The 19,802-nt window shown below is 36.2% G+C and overlaps 1 protein-coding gene across 1 annotated transcript; it reads right to left on the bottom strand.

Moving 5' to 3' along the window:
- Positions 1-2,538: 2,538 nt before the first annotated feature.
- On the bottom strand, positions 2,539-17,979 carry prpf40a (pre-mRNA processing factor 40 homolog A). Its single transcript, XM_005800685.2, has 27 exons — positions 17,935-17,979; positions 16,560-16,640; positions 16,294-16,437; positions 15,583-15,666; positions 15,207-15,225; positions 15,102-15,130; positions 14,937-14,978; positions 14,700-14,810; positions 14,151-14,271; positions 13,872-13,896; positions 13,092-13,310; positions 12,344-12,449; positions 9,212-9,276; positions 8,951-9,115; positions 7,984-8,092; positions 7,155-7,305; positions 6,894-7,027; positions 6,612-6,726; positions 6,266-6,357; positions 6,033-6,149; positions 4,967-5,104; positions 4,760-4,855; positions 4,577-4,663; positions 4,394-4,484; positions 4,247-4,308; positions 4,011-4,166; positions 2,539-2,915 (listed from the first exon to the last, which is right to left on the bottom strand). The coding sequence occupies exons 1-27, from the start codon at positions 17,935-17,937 to the stop codon at positions 2,826-2,828; spliced, it is 2,652 nt and encodes an 883-aa protein (XP_005800742.2). The 5' UTR covers positions 17,938-17,979; the 3' UTR covers positions 2,539-2,825.
- Between the last annotated feature and the right edge of the window lie 1,823 nt (positions 17,980-19,802).

Here is a 19,802-nt window from a genome sequence, read left to right as displayed (position 1 = left end):
TTCTCACTTTACTGTATTTTAATGTATAGTATTTAACCACTGAAACAAAACCATTGAAGCTTTTCATATTGTGTGTTTGTCATTAAAGGCACGACCACACAAACGTTTCCTGTACAGATATTTTTCTACAATTTCTTTTTTTTTTACTTACTTTGTCAGATAGTTAATAATGTACATATTGTTAAAACAAGTATTCTTTGCCTTGTGCTATACAACTTTGAATGTTATTTTAACTTATAGTTTGTTTTTTTTCAGTTTTTGTGTATTTAAATAAGCCAAATGCGGGCATAAATTCACAATAGTATGTTTTAATCAGAATATTTCACTGTTGCACAGAAGGCACAGGATCGTTACGTTTGTTTGGGTCGCAGATGCATCACTGCTAAATGCTTTGATATAAAAACATTAACACATTTCAGCTGAATGGCCACACTAACCATTAAAACTATTAGTTGGCCTGTAATGAACTGACAGAGCGATGCTGCGTCCTGTTAAAGACAGTGCTATTCTGCTTGTTTTTCTCTCAGCTTCACTGTGTTTAATTAGATGATGCTTCCAACTGGGTAGTACTGGCATTTTCTCCTCTCACTACAAATGTATTGTAGACAGGTCTCCGTTCTAAATAACCCTTTTTTTTTTTAAGAATATGTGATATGAGATTTTCAAGATATAAAATAAACTATTTACACTGAATAAAGGATTGTGTGTTGTGGATTTGTTGCACAATTTTATTCCTGCAGCCAGGTATTTTGTGATGAAGATCACAAAGTTCACAATTAAGTCTGATTTTGGTAATTAAGTGATTGTATGACAACAGTCCTTTTATCGGTGGCACTTGCTGTACAATGTAATGTTTTTATTTTTTTTAACAAACTGTACTTCAGCCTTACAAAAAGTCAAGATTAATATGCCATATTACATGGAAAACCACAAATTGACCCACAAAAACAATTTGAAAGCAGAGCTAGCTACTGATAAAAATATAAATATAAAAATAGTCACAGTGAAACAAAAAAAAAAAGTTGTACAAATGCCAAAAATACATATTCTCTTATTTAGTGGACAATGATCTTTGGCCCTTCTCCTCCCAATATAAAATCAGAAATTAAAACTGGGGCAACTATCAATTTTATTTTGGTAGCAATATATTCTCTCGGCAATTCTAGATTATGTGGGTGTAGTGACATTTTGCATTTGAAATGCCTTGCTGCTGAAATGTGCTATACAAATAAAATTTGATTTGATTTGGATTTTACAGTGGTTGGCCAGTAGGTGGCATCATAGGGTGTCGCACATAAAAGTTAAATGATGTGATTTATAATGTAAGACTATCTAGACTATCCAAGGCTATAAGTCAGCCTTAAAAACGCAAAACGGAAGTAACATCCGCTAATCTATAATGTAGTTATACTGCTAGAGTTTAATTATGACTATTTTTCAGTTCAGTGGGCGGAGTCCAATTTAATTTATGATTAAAGAGCATTTACTCATTGTCATCTTCGTCATATGACGACGCTTGGGAGATGTTGCGCTTTATTCCCATGATAAATGAAGGTATGTTATCTGATACACGGTTTCAGTTAGCTTCTGACGGAACAAACTGAGCCAATTAGTGTTGATTAAGGAAGGTTATCTCATGATGACTTTGAGGTGTAACTGGGTAAAGAAAACTACCTTCACTGTTACTTTTTTCAGGGCATTGATTGGTTAAGAGGAGGTGATCCATTCATGGTCCTAATCCTTCATCTGGAAAACTTCCTCCGAACATTTTAACTTTCCATCATAATTTATCATGGTCATAGACCCAGGTAAGAAGTGAACAAGCGAAAAATCCAGAACCAATAAGCGACTAGACCAAACTCTGAAGCGTGTTCACTATTACACATGAAGACCGCGAAAGCACCATCTGTCAACCAAAAATTAGAAACCGTCGCCTCCATAAATTAATAGCTCAAGTGATTTTGTGGCAAAAGTTACCTCCAAAGCCGCCCCCCCAAATAATTTTATGACAAAAAAGTGGTAATTTTTTTTTCCAAAATCACTTTTATGAAAAAATGACTTGGGTCATTATTTTAGGAAGGCAATGGAATGATAAAGTGAATTGAAACTTAAAATATTTGAGCGAGATATTTCAGCAAAATTGACTTTATTACTGGAGACTAATAATAATCATTATTGGAGGCTAATAATGTAAACTTGTCTGTTCATCAATGTTCATAAAATGCCAAATTGGTATTCGGAAAAAAATCCCATTCGCAAACCACAGCCTGGGTGTTAGTCATTTCTATCTTTAAACCTTTTAATAAAGTAACGTAAACATGAAAAATGAAAATCGGACTGACGTATCATATCTTGACAGATTTTGCTGAAAATGTTTGTGTTGTAAATACATTTTAAAAAATCCACATCTGTTCTTGGTAATTGATATATTTTATTAGGCTTTACTAAAAATAATAAAACAGAACCCTGACCAATTAATACCTTTGCGTGTACAATTACTGTAAGTAAAATCTAACTTTTTGAAAAAGACAGCAAGCGTGGCTTCAAGATACGCCTTTATTGAAATGAAATCATAAAAATGACTGTCAATGAAAAAACAAACTACAGCCCCCTAAAGAAGATATTCAGAGCTAATAAGTCACAGACTGATCAGGTGACAAGATTCCTGAAATCAGATTAGTCACAAAATAAAAATGTAGAGCATTCCCATTAATAGCACGTTTCCTCATTCAGAGAGGGGCAGCCTGCACAGTCAGGTGAGCCTGCGGGGGGAATGCGCGTTTGCTGAAGTGTTCAAATAGCACAAAACAGTGGCATGAACAGTTTCAAGGTGCATCCAGCTGTTCCAGTAAAGTTCTTCTTCTCTTCTCCAGCTCTCCTTCACTCAGCTCACTGCCTGACGTGTCCCAGCCACCCTGATCAGAACACACAAGGACTCAGTAAACACTAACCCAAGTATTCACAGCTTCTGTCCAGTTTCTCTCCATTTAAATAAACATTGAAAACCAGCAGACAGACAACGCCTTTCAAGTTTCCAGAGGTCATACTTCAATAAATAAAAAAAATTTTTTTACTGAGATTTCATGGGACAGACCAAAACAGAGGAATGCACAATAGCAAAGGTATGAAAACGAGATGTGTGGGTGTGTCCACTGCACCGAGCAGAAGTGAACGGTCTAGTCTTTATTTTTTTCTCACAGCCTTACCTCAGTGTATGTCCTGTTGCCTAGCAACTGCAACGGTCTGAAACCCAAGCTGGTAAAAATGGAGTTCGAAATCTTGCTGACTTTTTAATTACATATTTAATCCTTAATTTAACCATTTTTAAATAATCAAATTCTTTTTTTTTTTTCCTTACAAAACTTTTATTATAAACATGTCTATGCAAAATACAAAACCCTAACAACACAACCGCTTTTCATTTTTGTACCACCAAATTTAAATATACATATAGCTGAAACTTAAAACCTCCCACTGCCCATCACTCTATCTCCACTAGGAAACATGGTGGTGGCAGCATCATGATGTAGGGAAGCCTTTCTTCAGCAGGAACAAGGAACCTGGTTAGAGTTGATGTCAATATGGTTGAAGCTAAATGCAGGAAAATGCTAAAAGAAAACTTATTAGATGCTACAAAATAAGATGCAGAACATTTTCACTTTCCAGACCTAAATCCAATTGAGAAGTTGAGTGAAAACTTGAACATTTACGTCCGTATCTTCTCTCCATACAATCTGATTTGTGAATTTGAGCTGTCTTGCAAAAAAAAAAGAATGTCAAAAGAAAAAATGTCCAAGTCTCTAAAAAGCTGGAGACAAAACCCAGAAGACCTGTAGACTGTAATTGCAATGGAATATCGTTCTAAAACGTTTTATCTCAGGAGGGGCGGGGGTTAAATACAAATACATGCCACACTTTTCAGATTGTGGTTTAAATGTGATAAAATGACAAAAGCTTGTGTGCTAAGAACCCTTTGACAAGGCACTGTGGAATTAGTGACGTAAATTCACCTCCTCTTTGGCTGCTTTCCTTTTAGGAGATTTCTGTTTAGACTCTGAGCGAGATTTCCCCCGAGTCTTGTCGTTCTCTTTATCCTTCTCTGAATCTCGCTCTCGTTTCCCGTCGCGCTCTCTTCCTTTCTTCTCGCCGTCGGAGTCCGGTGAGGCCTGTTTGTCACGGCTATAGTCAATTCTTGATAAACTGCACACTCGTTGCGAAAAGCTGCACAGAGCTCCGGTTTACTCACAGACTTGTGGCGCCTCTTCTTGCCTTTCTTCTTGTGCTTCTTGGATTTTTTATAGCTTCGCTCTGTTTTGAAGCAGAACATACGAACAGGGCTGCATTTCTTCCACATGGCGATCAAATGATTCTCTGAGCCAGGAAAAACACTCACCAGATTCTCCACTAGAAGAGCGCTCAGAGGGAGATTTGGACTGGGACCGCTTCTTCTTCTTATGGTATTCCTCCTCCTCCGACTCTGACGCCTTTGACAATAGATAGAAAGTTTCAGAAATTGTTAAACGCTTGTTAAGCACAATTTGTGACTTCTTCTTTTTAAGTACTGAGAGCAACTGACTGATCGAGAGCGTGATCGCTTCCTGTGGTGTTTCTTGGACTTCTTTGAATGCTTTTTTGTCTTGGAATGGTGATGCTGGCATTCATGCTGCCAGAGAAATAAATAAATAAATAAAGGTAAGCATGACTACCATCTGAATGGATAAACTCTTTGCTTTCCTCGCGGTCATCGTGTCAACCTCACCTCCAGGACATGCATGAAATCCTTGAATATCCTCTTCCTCTCTGACTCCAGCGTCACGTCTTCGAAGGCAGCTTCTTTCAGGAATCTTTCTCTGACCTGAAACAGTCAAATGTCATCCGTCACAAACCATTAAGCACAATAAAAAAAAAAAAAACTGAACAGGAAATAGAAAATATTGCCACTATGAGGGATTTTATTTGCGCATACTTCCTCCCATGAGGCCTCTGGCTCCAGCGGCGGTGTGGCCTGCTTCAGCATGGTTTTGAAAGCTGCTTCTTTCCGCTTCATCTTGCGGGCTTCCTCCTTCTCTCGCTCTCGCTCTCTGGCTTCAGCCTTCTCCAGTAACTGCTCAGAAAGAAGTTTAAATATAGTCAATCGTGAATTAGAAAAAAAAAATGGTGCAGGGAAACAATTTGACAAGAGACGTACAGAGAAACAATGAGGAATGAGATGCCAGAGAAAGTTGCCTGGTGTTTTCTTGAGTTATATGGAGCTACAGAATAGCATAGCTCTGCCCCTCCCAAACCTGTTGCTGCACTGCCAACTGATAATATCTCATGTTGCGAAAAAACAATGACATTGTGGAGACTAAAGGAGTGCCACCTAATCGCTCTTATGAAGAGAGCAGAGAGTCTGATAAATTATTTCCCAGCTTGTTGCAAAATCACAAAGATATGGTATTCTCCACCATCAGCATTTAAAATCTAATGTTATACATCTTAATGTAGTTGAAAAGTGAGCAACTGCTGCTTTTGTGTTAAGTAAAAAATAAGCACATTTTTGCTTTAAATCTTTGTGTAAATACTGAGATAAAACCATTTTTGTACAACAGTAACACTGGGTTGCAAAAATTATTTTTTGGAAGTTGTCTACTATGTTTTTTCAACTGAATTGGGACTATTGTGCACCGCTGAATCCAAAAATGATATAAATTTTTCTCAACCAGGTCAGCTTTTTATCCTCATGTGATTTAGATAAATCCAATATTCTGACTAAATTGATTGCATTTTTATGACATTATCAGTTCATTTCTGTTAATATTTCTCATTCAAAAAAGGTTTTAAGATAAAAAAAAAAGTTTTCTAACAGCGTGTATTAATTAAATGTTACAAAATTGGATTTCTGTAAATTTAACTAATGTGGAAAAAAATAAGTCATCAGCGTCCAGAAGCAAACACTACTATAAGCACAATCACTGAGCAGTTATTTAAACAGTCATGCTTCTGTACCAATTTGCAGAATTTTTTTTATACAATTGGTAAGTGAGTCTTACACTGTTGAAGGCCAGCTTTATGTTCCCAGCATCCAGAGTAGTGGCTCTCTTGTCTGAGCTGATAACGGATCCAAAGTCATCAAAGCTGGTGTTCACTTCCACCAGGAAGCCTTTATCCTGAGTAAACACCAACACAGAGACTCGTGAACAAAACCTCTGAGTTTAACAGTGATATCACAGATTGTTCCCAAAATAATTCCCCAAACACCCAATTCTGATTTCCTCTGGCTTACCTTGAGGATATCTTTGATTATTCGTTTTTCATCGTGGTAACGGGCTTTCAGGTCTTCCACGTAGAATTTGAAGAGGTCCAAAGGAGTGGAACCTGCAGAAAGATACAAGACGGATACAAAACAGTTAGGAAAGAAAAGTAAAACAAAGGTGAGCATAACAGAGACAAAGTGGATAATAAACAATTTCAGTAACAAAACAATTCAACTCTGTATTTAATTAGTAATCGAAATGAACTGAGTGTATTTCTTCAGTTTATTTCTGTGTTCATGTCTCGTCCACGTGCTGCGCGGCTCTTAGCTCATCGCAGACGTGTGTAGTCACGTGTGATGCGCCCCGCTGCCGTACCAGGCTGGCCCAGCATGCTGCTGAAGCGCATGTCAGAGCTCAGGGTCGGGTACATTTCCATCCAGGAGGACATGGAGTGAAGCTGGCCGTGATCATGGAGCTCATCCAGAAATTTCTGTGCATTTAAAAAAAAAGAAAAAGACGACAAATATAAATTTGAGACAGCAACTGTTGGAACAAAATATTTTTCTTCTTCTACTTATTTTTTAGCATTTTAAAACAAAATTAGATGTGATTAGTAGGTGATTGAACCATCTCTTAAGTGAGTGGAGCGGTACATGCCTGGAAGGACTCTCTGTTCTTGCGCTGCCGTCTCCGTTCCCTGAGGAGAGTCTTCTGCTTGTCTTCTTCCTCCTCCTTCTCCAGAGCTCGTATGTGCTCCTCAAAACAGATGAGGGCATCCTCTTTATCCATATCTGTCAGCAGATAACAACAAAACATATATTTCATTCAGAGTTGAGCCCCACTGCTGCCACACAAACACATTTCTCACATCAACTCTGCATCTGAATCCATTATAGGAAATTGTTTTTATTCTCGTACTCTGCAGCTCTTCGTCCTCGGCAAACGTGGGGTTGTCCAGCAGATACTGCTGGGCCTCGGACCAGGTGGTGCGATATGTCACATTAGCCATATTGTCCAGAATATTCTTCAGAGCTTCCCAGTTCCTCTTCCTCAGCTGCTTGGCTTGTTCCTGTAGGAAAAACAAAACCAGGAAGTATTATCGTTTCAAGTTTGCTTTAAAGTCAAAATGAAAGACTCTTCCAAGCTAAATTGTAATTAAATACAATATAATATAATACAAGGTAATGCTTTAAAGATGGATGGCTCAGAAGTGGATGCAACTCTCAGAGAGTGAGATTAGGAATAAAGTCCTAGACCACTGCACTGAACCCTATTGAAAACCTCATGGTTATTCCACCACATATTGATTTCTAAAAAAAAAAAAAGCTAATGTTTTAACTCTTCCTGAGTTAAAACATTAATATTGTTGTTTCTAAATGAATATGAACTTGTTTTCTTTGTATTACCTGATGTCTGAAAGCACTGCATCTTTTTTGTGATTTTGACCGTTTCTTATTTTCTGAAAATAGCTTGGTATTTCGGAGACATGTTGTCAGTAGTTCATAGAATAAAATAATAATGTTCATTTTACTCAAACATGTACCTATAGAAAGTAAAATCAGAGAAACTGATCATTTTAAGTGGTCTCTCTTTTTTTTTTAGTGCTGTATATTCCCATAATGCATTGTTCCACACATATAGACATAAAAAACACTTCTATTCCAACTCTGTGCAGGCTGTGACGGACCTCGTACTGCTGAATGTTTTATAACGAAGAACGTTTTCACGCAGTGAGGCAGCATCTTACCTTTTCTTTCTTCGCCAGGTAGAACAACACGTCTTCATAGATCTCCAGTCTGTCTCTCTCAGGAACACAGCTCCACACTTCCAGCTCATTAAACATTTGCTCTGCTTTCCTAGATCACAGATACACACACACACACAGCTGGTTTAGATCATTTTCACACAAGCTCGCCACATGATGGCAGCATTTCACAGGCCAATTACATTTTACACTTCTCTGTAAAAAAAATATAAAATAAATAAAAACACCAGATGCACATCTAAGGAGAATTAAATCTGATTACATACATTTGAATAAACACATAAAACACACAGTTTATGAAGGTTTTTTTAGGATAGCAACTGACTGATTCTATAACGCTAACTATAAGGAGAGCTAGCACCTCTGACTGGCAACTGTGCAATTAATAAAAGATGAGAAACACACCATCAGAAAGTCCTGCTATCACTCTCACGCTGCCTGTTGTGACTCATCCCAGATTACAAGCTGGTGCCAGCAGAACTCTGAAACCGGCTCGCTTACAAGGTCACCGGCCGACGGTCTGATACGGTGACTTTCACCCATGTGCCAAACCCAAGAACTGACAAACCAAATGCTACAATAACCACTGATGAGTTTAACTTTTAATATTCAAGCTCATTAAAAATACAAAATTTCATATTGCATTTCAAATGTGTCTCTTTGTATAGCCAAATTTATTGACACTGATGTAACTGGAAATAATTTACAATGTTAAAATATATATTAAAATTATTTGGTCATTTTGTACAGGACAAAATGGAGATTAGGAAACAAATTCTTCAAACCCAAACTCATCCACAGTGAGGATTAAGTGGATCTGAGCACCATGACTAAGCCATATACGACCTTTCATTGATCAGGTCAGTGTAATGAAATTGACAGTTCAGAGCAGCACTAATCAATCCATGGTAAAACACGCATGTACTATAAAAATCCCAGCAGCCCCTACTTGTATCTGGTGGTAGACGTCATCTTCTCATGATTCTCCAAGAACCTCTGGAACTTCTCTTTGGATTCCTTGTATTTAATCCTGGCCTCTTCCTTCTCCTCCTTCTCAGTTTGGACTTTGTAGGCATTAAACGCCTGCTTCTTCTCGCTCAGTTTGGGAAGAGCGCTGTTAATAGTGGAGAAAGACAATTAATGTAATAAATTTGAGTTGTTGTGTCTAGAAAGTACAGTGAGAAATTATAACCGTCTGAGAATCCTCTACCTGTAGCGAGGATCATTGATAATCAGCTTCATGGCCTGTTCCCATGAGGAGTTTGAGGAAACACCCTAAAATGAAAAGAATACAATGTTATATTGGTTTAAGACACTTAAACCCATATAAAAGGTGCAATTCCACACATTAGAATATTTATTTACTTGGATTTTGACAATTGGGAAAAAATAAATAAATAAATAAAATCAAGACATTTAGAAAGTTACAACTTATACAACTATGTAGATTATGGACCTAGCAGTTCTCCAGCACAGTCACTGACATCTTCAACAACATGGATAGATAGGCCTTTAAAAGTTATTGCTTAAGAAACAAGCTATAAACAAGCTCTGTAACAAAGAATATTGATGGGAAGTTGAGTGGAAGAAAAAAAGTATTTTATTCAGTTGAATTGAAGTTTATTTAATCAAGGACAGCACTGTTAACAATGGCACATAATAAAAACAAGGCAGCCATTGTTTTGTACAAAGGTTTTCTAGCCCATTGGCTAATTTACAAATTCAGTTCTTGGTTGGACCTTTTAGAATTAAAACCTCTCTCCACACATGCACAAATAGGGTACATTTCTGTAACTATTAACAATATATACATAAAAATGTGTATTAGAGAAAACTAATATAACATAATACCACAGATTTTTCTCCCACTCAACTTTCCTTTGTTTAGTCAAGAGTCTCTGCTTGATTGTGTGAGGCCATTACATGTCATTTCTCCATGAAAAACTGATTTTTTAAATTAGTTTTTCATAAATATTAATTTTCTAATAAGCTATATCTTTATGGTTTATTAGCTGTAGCCTAAATTATTCAAATTAGTTTGAAAAACTACACTCTTTGAACTTACCAAGTGAAACAAATTTGAGTTTTAAATTATATTCTAATTTACTGAAATGCACCTGTAAACTCATAAATATAGCAAAATTATAACTCAAGGAAAATAACCTTTTGGAAATCATGTAAAAAGGACAAAAAGTAATCCCCTAATTGCTTCAAGCTGCTTGTTTAGGAGGTGTGGAGTGGTAATAATTCAAGTAGTGCCACTGATGGCTTATATAAGCGCCCTTTCTTTATAAGCGTGCCTCTCTCTCAGAAAGTGGCTCCTTCATCCATTATGGACTGATTCCACCGCGCCGCTGTCTCGTCACTTGTCACAGTTATTCTAACTCACTGAGGCATGCCACTTTCTCTCACTGTCTTAATCCCAGCAAGCCCCCTCTGCCTGTGATCCAATAAAGCTAATCATAAAGACAGACCCATTAAGATCTGGAAGGAAATGGCAAGCAATCTCAGAGGAGAGCTTTGTGCACAAAATTAAAAAGCACCTAAATATAGCAACAATCGAGGTGGGGCGCACTTGGCACGCCTTGCTACTTGTAAACAACACGGTCACAGCAACAGGAGGTGAGCTTAACAGACTTCCCAGGGGCTGAAGGGAGGGGGGGATTAGATTGAGATCAGGATGCAAAGGTTGTGACGAGAAACTCATAAAGGCTCGGCAGACAGAGGTAGCTAAACATCTCCCGCTAAGAGGGGAGCTCACATTTTATGTCACGTTTCACGCAATTAGAGAGAAAAGAGTGACAGCAAAGCAGCCGTCAGTGGGGAATCTAGAGAAATGAGACATGGAGGGTTATCAGAAGCCCATGAACCAAAATACAACACTGACTGTTTTCTAGTGAGAAAAATAACACTGCAACATCCAACAGTGTATAAAATATCATCAAGATCTAGATTTATAATAGCATCTCAATTATGCAAGAAATGATTAACCAGTAGTGCTTCTACATATTCAAAATTTGATACTTTTCTAAACTCAAGTTTGTAAATTATTCATGTAAAAACAATACAATGACTTTTCATTAATAACAGAGCTTTAGAAAGAGTAAACAAAAACGACTGTAAACAGCAAAACATGAACAAAATGTTTCAGAAATTATTTCAAAACATGAAGTGCATAATAAAGATCATCATGACCTCCCTGCTGCAACTAAACGCAAGTAAAAAATGGATTTTAAGAAGGCATTTCAAATGATTGACGGTCTGAGCTGCTACAGCTGATAAAGAAAAGGCTCTGCCACTGATTGGAAATTCAAGAGCTGCACAATATTAAGGAAATATTTCAATGTAATGCTCTTACTGAAGACAAAAAATGCTGATTACAATTAGCCTACATTTTCCACTTTTCTTTTGTTAACGTTAAACAATGTGACCATGACTCAAGAGCACTTAAGAGTCATTACATGTAGCCCAACATATTGTCAATATGTAAAGACTGGAGACCTGACAATTAACACACAAAATCCTCCAAACTCATTGGAATATAGCACAGAGTTAATGGGATGATTTTGATTTGGTACACTGGGCAGCTCTGGTGAGCGCTACTGAAAAGTTTGAACTACAAAACATTCATCCAGTCGGGTGAAACCAAACAGAGCAACAGAAGAGGACTCTATCTGATTTTTCAACACGCCAAACGGTAAAAATGATCCAAATAACATGCTGTGGTCATTTATTAATTTTGATGCCTTTAATGAACAGGAAAAAACATTTTCAGATTTCCAGTATCTGGCTAAACAATTACAGACCAAAGAAAATCTGGAAAATATTTGATGATCCAGTTACAGGTGCGTTTCTGGTTTAAAACATAAATTTGGTTTCAGGAAATCATCTACAAGAAGTACTGACACCATTTTCAAAATTGGTAATGTAGCTTTTGATATTCTCAAAGTCTGCGTTTTAATTAAACCACTGGTTTGGACTAAAACTGACTTAGAACTTTTCTATTTTTAGATTACAAGAAAAATTCAATAGAGTATTAAGAAGCACTAAATGTTGGTGTTTTTTAGGCTGAGAGCAGAAAGTTATGCTTGTTTTCAGAAATTCACATGCAGTGTATTTGGAATATGCCCAGTTAGTTAAGCCTGCTAATGGTACTGCAGCCTGAATTAGAAAAAGAAGTCCTAAAATGTGTCTGAAAGTGCTTTTTGTCAAATGAGACTATGTCCATCTCTAACTTATCTTTTAAAGAATAAACGATTCCTCATATGTGATATAGTGGATGCTTCACATGTGATCCTTCATTTCCTTCAGGTCAAAATAGCCACCTGGTTCCTTGACTCACCTTCTCCTTCAGCAGCTCTTTGAAGGCCTGCTTGGCTTCTTCTTTTGTGTTCCACTTGTAGGTTTTCTTCTGAAGTTCAGGTCGCTCTTCTTCTTTGACTTCGACACTGAGAACAAATTAGTGTCATTTGTTACATTGCTTTCATTATTAAAAGCACTTAACAATTACCTTATTTAACGTTAAAAGTGAAAAGTCTTTAAAAATTATTGTGGATCTCTGTGGATATTACTGTTACACGAGAAAGTGCGTTTAATTAGTTTGATTTTAGCACCACAAACAAGTCAGGGAGAAAACGGATGCCAAGAGCCCAATTCTCACTAAAAACAAGAACCGAAAAAGCAAAGATTAAAATAATACACAAACAAATAAGTAAATGCAAATTAAGAGCCAATTAGGAAAATCTTGCCACATTTATGACCTAAAATGCAACTGTACTTTGAAATGGTAAAGAAAATACCTTAAATTTTAGAAAGTATTTAAAAAATTTAAATAACTTTAGTTGATCTGTATCTGTTTGAATATTCATAGGTTTCACAAATCATTCTACAAAACGATGCCCTCCAATTTTCCTACTATGTTAATGGCTGCCTTATGTGTAGTAACATAAATCAGCTCTATTAAAAAAATAAGTATTGGATTTGCACAATAGCATTAGAGTATCCTATAATAAAGTGAACGTAAATAATGTTAGCCAGAGATTTAATATTTACATTAATGTGAGTTTAAAGCGGAGCCAACTGTTGTTTACCTGGGTTTGCTCTCTGCAATGACAGCGCTCTCTGAGGAAGTCACAGGTGCCTCCACAGCCTTGACCTCAGCTGTTTGATGTGCGGTCACCTGGGACTGCTGCTCCTCTGGGACCACCACTGCAGTTTCCACCTCCTTTACGGTCGCCATGGTGGCTGTATTTTTATCGGCCTGCACTGTAGGAGCGGCAGTCGTTCCAGGAGCCGCAGTCTCTGTTGTTCTGGAATCAAACCATAATGTTGCTAACACCAAAACTGCTACCTCAAGTATAAATAACATGCTTTCACAAGATTAAGACAAAACAAGCATATGCCATGTTATAAACTCCTTAATTTAAATCAGAAAAGAAAAAATATTCCAACTGTTGCTAAAACAATTAAACGTTTTAGCATTTTATGTTAAAATCTTAACATAAAACGTTAATGTGTATTGTTACTCTGATTTTGACACCTGCTCATAATCATAAGTTTTAAATAAAGATATTGGAGAATTTAATAAACCTTCACAATTGGAAGAGATTAAATTTAGAAGGTTTCTTCCAGCCAGCTGACCGCCAGTGTGCAGCAACAGGTCAGGAAGAGCCAAACTATTCTTGTAAAGAAACTCTGGTCTCTCTTATTTAGAGGATTTTACAAAGCACAAATGGTAAGATGGACAATGTTTGAAACCTTGGTATTGGTTGCCTGTCTACGTCTTATGAATACCAAATGAAAATTGTTTGGCCACGGAGAGCAAATAATGGAGCAAAGAGGAGAAACAGATGGCATAAAGAACAACTTACCCACTCTCCTCTGCTTTGATCATAGCTGGAACAGACAAATAAAGAAGCCATTAATGGGTCTCTGCTTCGTTTTTAAAGCAAAGTACAAAGAAACGTCCCACACACTGATCATGTCACATAACAAGCCAACATGTTTTCTTGAAAAAAATCTCTCTAATCTTTGTACAACAGTGATTCTTGAACTCATTTATGCTTTTAATAATTTGTTGTACATGCCAGCAGACAGCTCAGACTGTTCAGATTAACATAAGCTTGAAAATACGAGACACCATATTTTACCCTCCAGATCCTCCAGCTCCTTGGGTTTGGTCCATCTGGACTCCTTTGTCTGAGAGTTGTAATAATAAGGCTTCCCTGTGTCAGACTTGTACTCCTTCCAGGGGCATTTAGACAGCATTTGCTAAAATAAACAATAAAACAAATCATCATCATTATGGGTTTTGGAATCATTTTCATAAGAAGAATGCAATGCTCATCAAAAAAACTGAAACAAATCCTTAAAATATATTACATTCCTCTGCAATTCAATATTTTGGATTTTATGATTTTAATTCATTGAGATGTGTATGTACATGCAATTTAATGCCATTTACAGCATGATTCATTTTAGTAAATTAAACCACATGGAGACATTTTTCATATTTCGAAAACAGGAGGGGAAAAAAACAGCGTTTAGTTAAATTAACATAAAACGGTAAAAACAACAGTTTTGGCATATACATTGATAAATTTATGCTAAAGCATGTCTCTTACTGTACAGGTCAACAAGTATTTGATTAGTTATCAGCAGTCTATTAAAACAAGTTGTGGAACGGTAAAAGTGCATACCTCTGCAGGAGATTTCAGTTCATCCGGTTTCTCCCATGTGGACTGTTTGGTTTCTGTATTGTAATAATATGTTTTCCCATCTAAAGATTTGTGTTCTGTCCACACAGATTTCTACAAAAATAACAAAAACAGGTATTTAAAGTTAGCCACTTTTAATCAATATATAAAGCTTTTACGGTTCCTTCATCAAACTTTGAAAACCTTAACAGTCTTTTGGATATATTTGTGTGTGCCAACCTTCTTTGGCTGTTCTTCTGAAGGGGATCCATTTGTTGCATTCTGCAGGAATAAAAGAAATGAATTAACATTTACTGCTAAAAGAAAATGCAAGAGCAAAAAAGACAAGTCAACACTGTTGAAACTTATAAATGTGCGTATAGAAAACAACTGTGACAAACGTACAGTTGTTCCAGGTGCAGCTGCTGCAGGGGCTGAAAGAGAAATATGTCAGAAATTCAGAAGTAAGCAAATCAGAACAAAGATATTGATTTGTAAACCGGATCTTACCTGTGGTGTCAACACCAGGCTGGAGAAACAAAGTAATTAAAAATATTATTTTACTGGCACAAACATAAGCAAAATAAACTAGAAACTTACTAGAAACTAATATTAAACAATAAAGCACTCTTTTCTATACATTGAAATTACAGGTAATATATAATTCAACTAGAGCCAAAAACTTACAACATGATGACTTATTGTAACCATAATTATAGATTATGAATTTTTAAGATTTAAGGGAAACCAGAAGAAATCTGTAAGGAGACAGCTACTTTTTCATGGCACTGTTTGTTGCTTAAATGCTTCATTTGGCATTTTCTGGGTTGCAGGTTATTTCTGAGGTCTGTGAAGCCAACATAAAGAGACAGATAGTGAGACGTACGGGTCCCGTTGGCTGTATGGTCGCAGCTGGTATCCGAGGAGGCAGCATCATTCCCGGGATCATGGGCGGTATCATGCTTGGCATCTAATAAAAGAAGAATCATGAAACATTCGGACATTTTTATACTAACACATATCTTCAGACACAATGAGAGTGTGAGACTGTCAGCATGACAGGCTGCTTGTAACTTCAGGGAGAAGGTGAGACTGAAGTTATGTTTGCTGTGCTAATTTAATCGTGTGATAACACGGCTTGTGATCTGTGCGATGCAAATGCACCGAGACTCCATTCCGCTCATTTACTTTCTAAGCTTGTGACTCTTTATGCCGACTCTCTTTCTGAAATCACACCTTCTTAATGTTGCCAAGGCAGAAACATACGCTGGCCGAAATGGGACACATTTCTGCTTAGTGAGTACATTTAATAAAGATGCTACATTATAAATAGTTGTTGCTAAAATTGTTAAATTTTTAGAACAAATATGCAATTTTACTCATTTACACTTTCTATTAAACATGGAGTTGGATGATAAGAAATCTTTTTATTTGGTGCAACACCTGTATTTTCACTGACTGCATTTGAAAGAAGGAAGAGATAAATAAAATTATGATTACATTGATGCTATTTTTAACTCTACTGTTTCATTGCAGCAGAAACATCTAGTTCAGATAGACACAAGGTCTTGTATAATAGATTAAAATAAAAACTTACCTGCCCCATTGGTGGAGCAGCCATTGGTGGCATTATGCCTGGTGGCATTATTCCAGGTGGCAATGGAGTCATGCTAGGAGGTCGCTGCCCCATAGGGGGTATTCCCATGGGTGGGAAGTGAGGTGGTATTCCTGGTGGTCCCATCTAGTCAATTGAAGAAACAGAGAGAGATATTGCATTTTTAAACTGTTAAATGATTTTAACTAGTTTGACAGCTGAAAGAAAAACATAAAAGCTAACTTTCACAAACTTTTGAATTTACTTACATATGGAGGCGGTATGGCTGCAGGGGGGACAGCTGCATAAGGTGCCGCCTGGCTTGGGCCATTATTTGTCTCCGTTGAAGACTGCCATAAATAAAAAAAAACATTAAGTTAGTGAACTTCCAACTTTAAGAAAAGTTACAAATTATATACATTTTCAGTTTTTCTTAAGTATGAGGTAAAAAAAAAATTACAGTGTTAAGAAATAATTTGGTCTGATGTAGTATTCTAATTTTAGATGATTATGATTATAAATAAGAACAGCTTATTGAAAACATCAGTGTGTAACAAATCTATATAATGTTTACCTTAATGAATTTGGCAACTGAAATAAATGTTCTAATTTATAAAATATAAATTATGAATATAATTATTGGGTATAGGTACATGCTACAATCCACTTTCAATACTACAAAGGTTTTCTATTGCACAAGTGTTGTGCAAAGTGGTATTGGATTTGTCCATAAAGATGGAATTAAAATCTGTGGTGTCACTCAATGTCAACTTTTCAGATCACAGACTTTATTTCAAAATTTTAAATAAAGTGCAGAATGATCTATTGCATTTTTTGAGAAATGTTGACACCTTAATTGTCCAGTGTAGCTAATTTCATCTACTTAAACTTCATTCCATCATTTATAATAAATTAAGTGAAATACCAGAATGACAAAGGTGTTGAAGCAAAGTTATAAATTGATAGAAGTTTAATTGCATTCAACATACATAGTAGTGAGAGGAGCTACAATACGGAGATATTTCAAATGAGAAAGTAAAAATTTGTCTTAATGAACATGAGTTTATTCAAAAATAAATCCGATAGAACAAAATCATCGCCAATAAAACACTTAATACAAATAAATCCACGAAATCCAGTTTCTGTCCTGCTTGTAAACACATGCGAATATTTTAATTGGAATAATTAGCTTCTAGCTAATACAAATGCTAGTATTCATGATGAATGAGCCCAGGCTCCGTCTAACTACTGGAACAGAATAGGTTAATGTAACAATGAGTTTACTAAACCAAACCCAATACGTTTAAATCAGCAGCTTGTGTATTGGGTTACAACTGAAAACCAATATTCTGTGTTCACAAAGAGAAATGTCCACTGCTCATTCTGACCGACTCATCTTCACTCAGCATCGATTCCAGATCATAGTCCATTCTATGGTGGTATGAATGTGCCGCTACATTAGCCTACAGCTAACACGACATGCTAACTAGCACCAGCCACCTCTGTGCGACTCTTCATGAAGGCTAAAAGGCGGCTTCCAACCACACAAAGAAAAATTAAAACTGAAGTTGTGGATTATTGCTCATTTTTTGACGGCAGCATTACCAATAATTAAAAACTTTTCTTTCAAGCAGGTCCACTCACCATGTTGACGGCAACGTCCAAGGAAATCCAGCACCTATCAATAACGATCGCAATGATTGGTCTAACTGCCTTGTGACGCAGAAACCCGAGGCGGTGGTTTCTGTTGCGTCAGTGCGCGCCAGGAAAACGCATAAAAGCGCAACAACGCCATGCATTCAGTTACTCAGTAAATTAATAAAAAGAAAATTGTAAAGCACAAATAAATAAGACAAGTGAATAATAAAGGATATTCTATTCTATTCTTAAACGATTGTAATCTTTGTGCAATTTTCCCAATTTTTATCAAGCTAAACTGGCATGTGGAACATATGACAGCAGTATTTTGGTATGAGTTGAATAACTGATTATAAATTTATAAATACACAATATTTCTGGGGCCTGTTTACAGCATAAAGTATCTTGTCTATGTTTACTGTGTAAGTAAGCTAAACTAAAAATATTAAAAATAAAATACTAAAAATATAACACTCACTCAGACTGTCTGCCTGAACCAAAATTTATTGTAACTAATCACTTAGGTAAAGCACACTCTTTCAACATAAAATATTGCTTAAAATACTTAAGGAAAAGCTTTGGCGTGTCATTAACACTTCTAATTCTACAGAGTGATAAACTTCCCATTCAAAGACTAAAAATGTTTTCACAAAAACGTTGTTCAAATTGACCTTATGTTTGTGCAGTTGTCTAGGTGATCTGATTTACTTTCATCATCACAAGCAATTCACAAATCCCCAAAGGAAATAAAAATACTTAATAATAACAACAATAATCATTATCTACACTATTTTGATACCCCATTAAATCTAGTCTCTACACTTGTAAGAGTTCTCCATTTCTTTTAGATGCTGAAGCATAAATCAATTTCCAAAGAGGCAATGACTGTTTTCAACATGCAGCAAAATGACTTCAGTGTATTGGGAGTAACTGGAAAAATTGACTGTTTTTTGAAATATTGCAATCTGTGACACTGCTTTTTGCTCATCCAGAAGGATAAAATAAAAATTAAGCTGTGGTCACAGTTTCACTTCATAACCTCTTCCCAGAACTGCAGCCTGAAACATAAAGATAAAAAGTGTGATGACATCATCACAATGTTGGCTAGAGAAGAAACAAACAAACAAACAGTTATACAATCAAATTCTTTCCAAAATAATAAAAACAAAAGAACAAATTCACATGGTGTACAGGTAAACTGCATCCTTCTCAGTGCCAATGTTTTCTGGGGTCTTATAGGATTTAAAGTGTTATTGAGGTGTGAAGCATGCAACAAAGAGCCTGGGAGATGAATGAACCCTCACTTGGGGACAGGCTGCAATAAACTCTGATTCATTTCCTGACAAAAATGGAAGAATTCCCAATCAATTCTCCTAACAAGGAAAAAGAAAAAAAAGGGAGGAACAGCAGTAACTGATGGAGCTTCAACATAATGATGGGAGTCAATCAACCACACCAAAAGACACAAAATAGACAAGACAGGCAGACATACAGAGTAGCTTGGAAAACTATTCACATGCCTTGAATTTTCTCATTTTATTTATTTTGTTGGAATTGTATGTGACAATACAGCTCAATCTTTCAGTAATAAAAAGTCTGAAAAGAATGGCTTATAAATATCAAACTCTTTTACTCTGGCACTCCCGAAGAATATCAATTGAAGCAGCAATGTAATTCTCAGTAGTGCAAATCTGGAACACCGTAAAAAAAATGCAGCTGTAAGGGCAAAGAAAGGTTCATAATATTTTTTGGAAGGCAGGCTTAAATTTCCTTCCACTTCTGATTTGTACAGTCCCTTCAAATATTATATTTTTTATTTTTTTTATATTTACAAATACATTTCTAGTGTAATTTTGACCAATTTTCTTGGTAGA

Source organism: Xiphophorus maculatus, chromosome 7 (assembly GCF_002775205.1).
Source record: "Xiphophorus maculatus strain JP 163 A chromosome 7, X_maculatus-5.0-male, whole genome shotgun sequence".
NCBI lineage: Eukaryota > Metazoa > Chordata > Actinopteri > Cyprinodontiformes > Poeciliidae > Xiphophorus > Xiphophorus maculatus.
The sequence above is the reverse complement of the archived record's forward strand: the minus strand, read 5'-3'. Positions and strand labels throughout refer to the sequence as shown.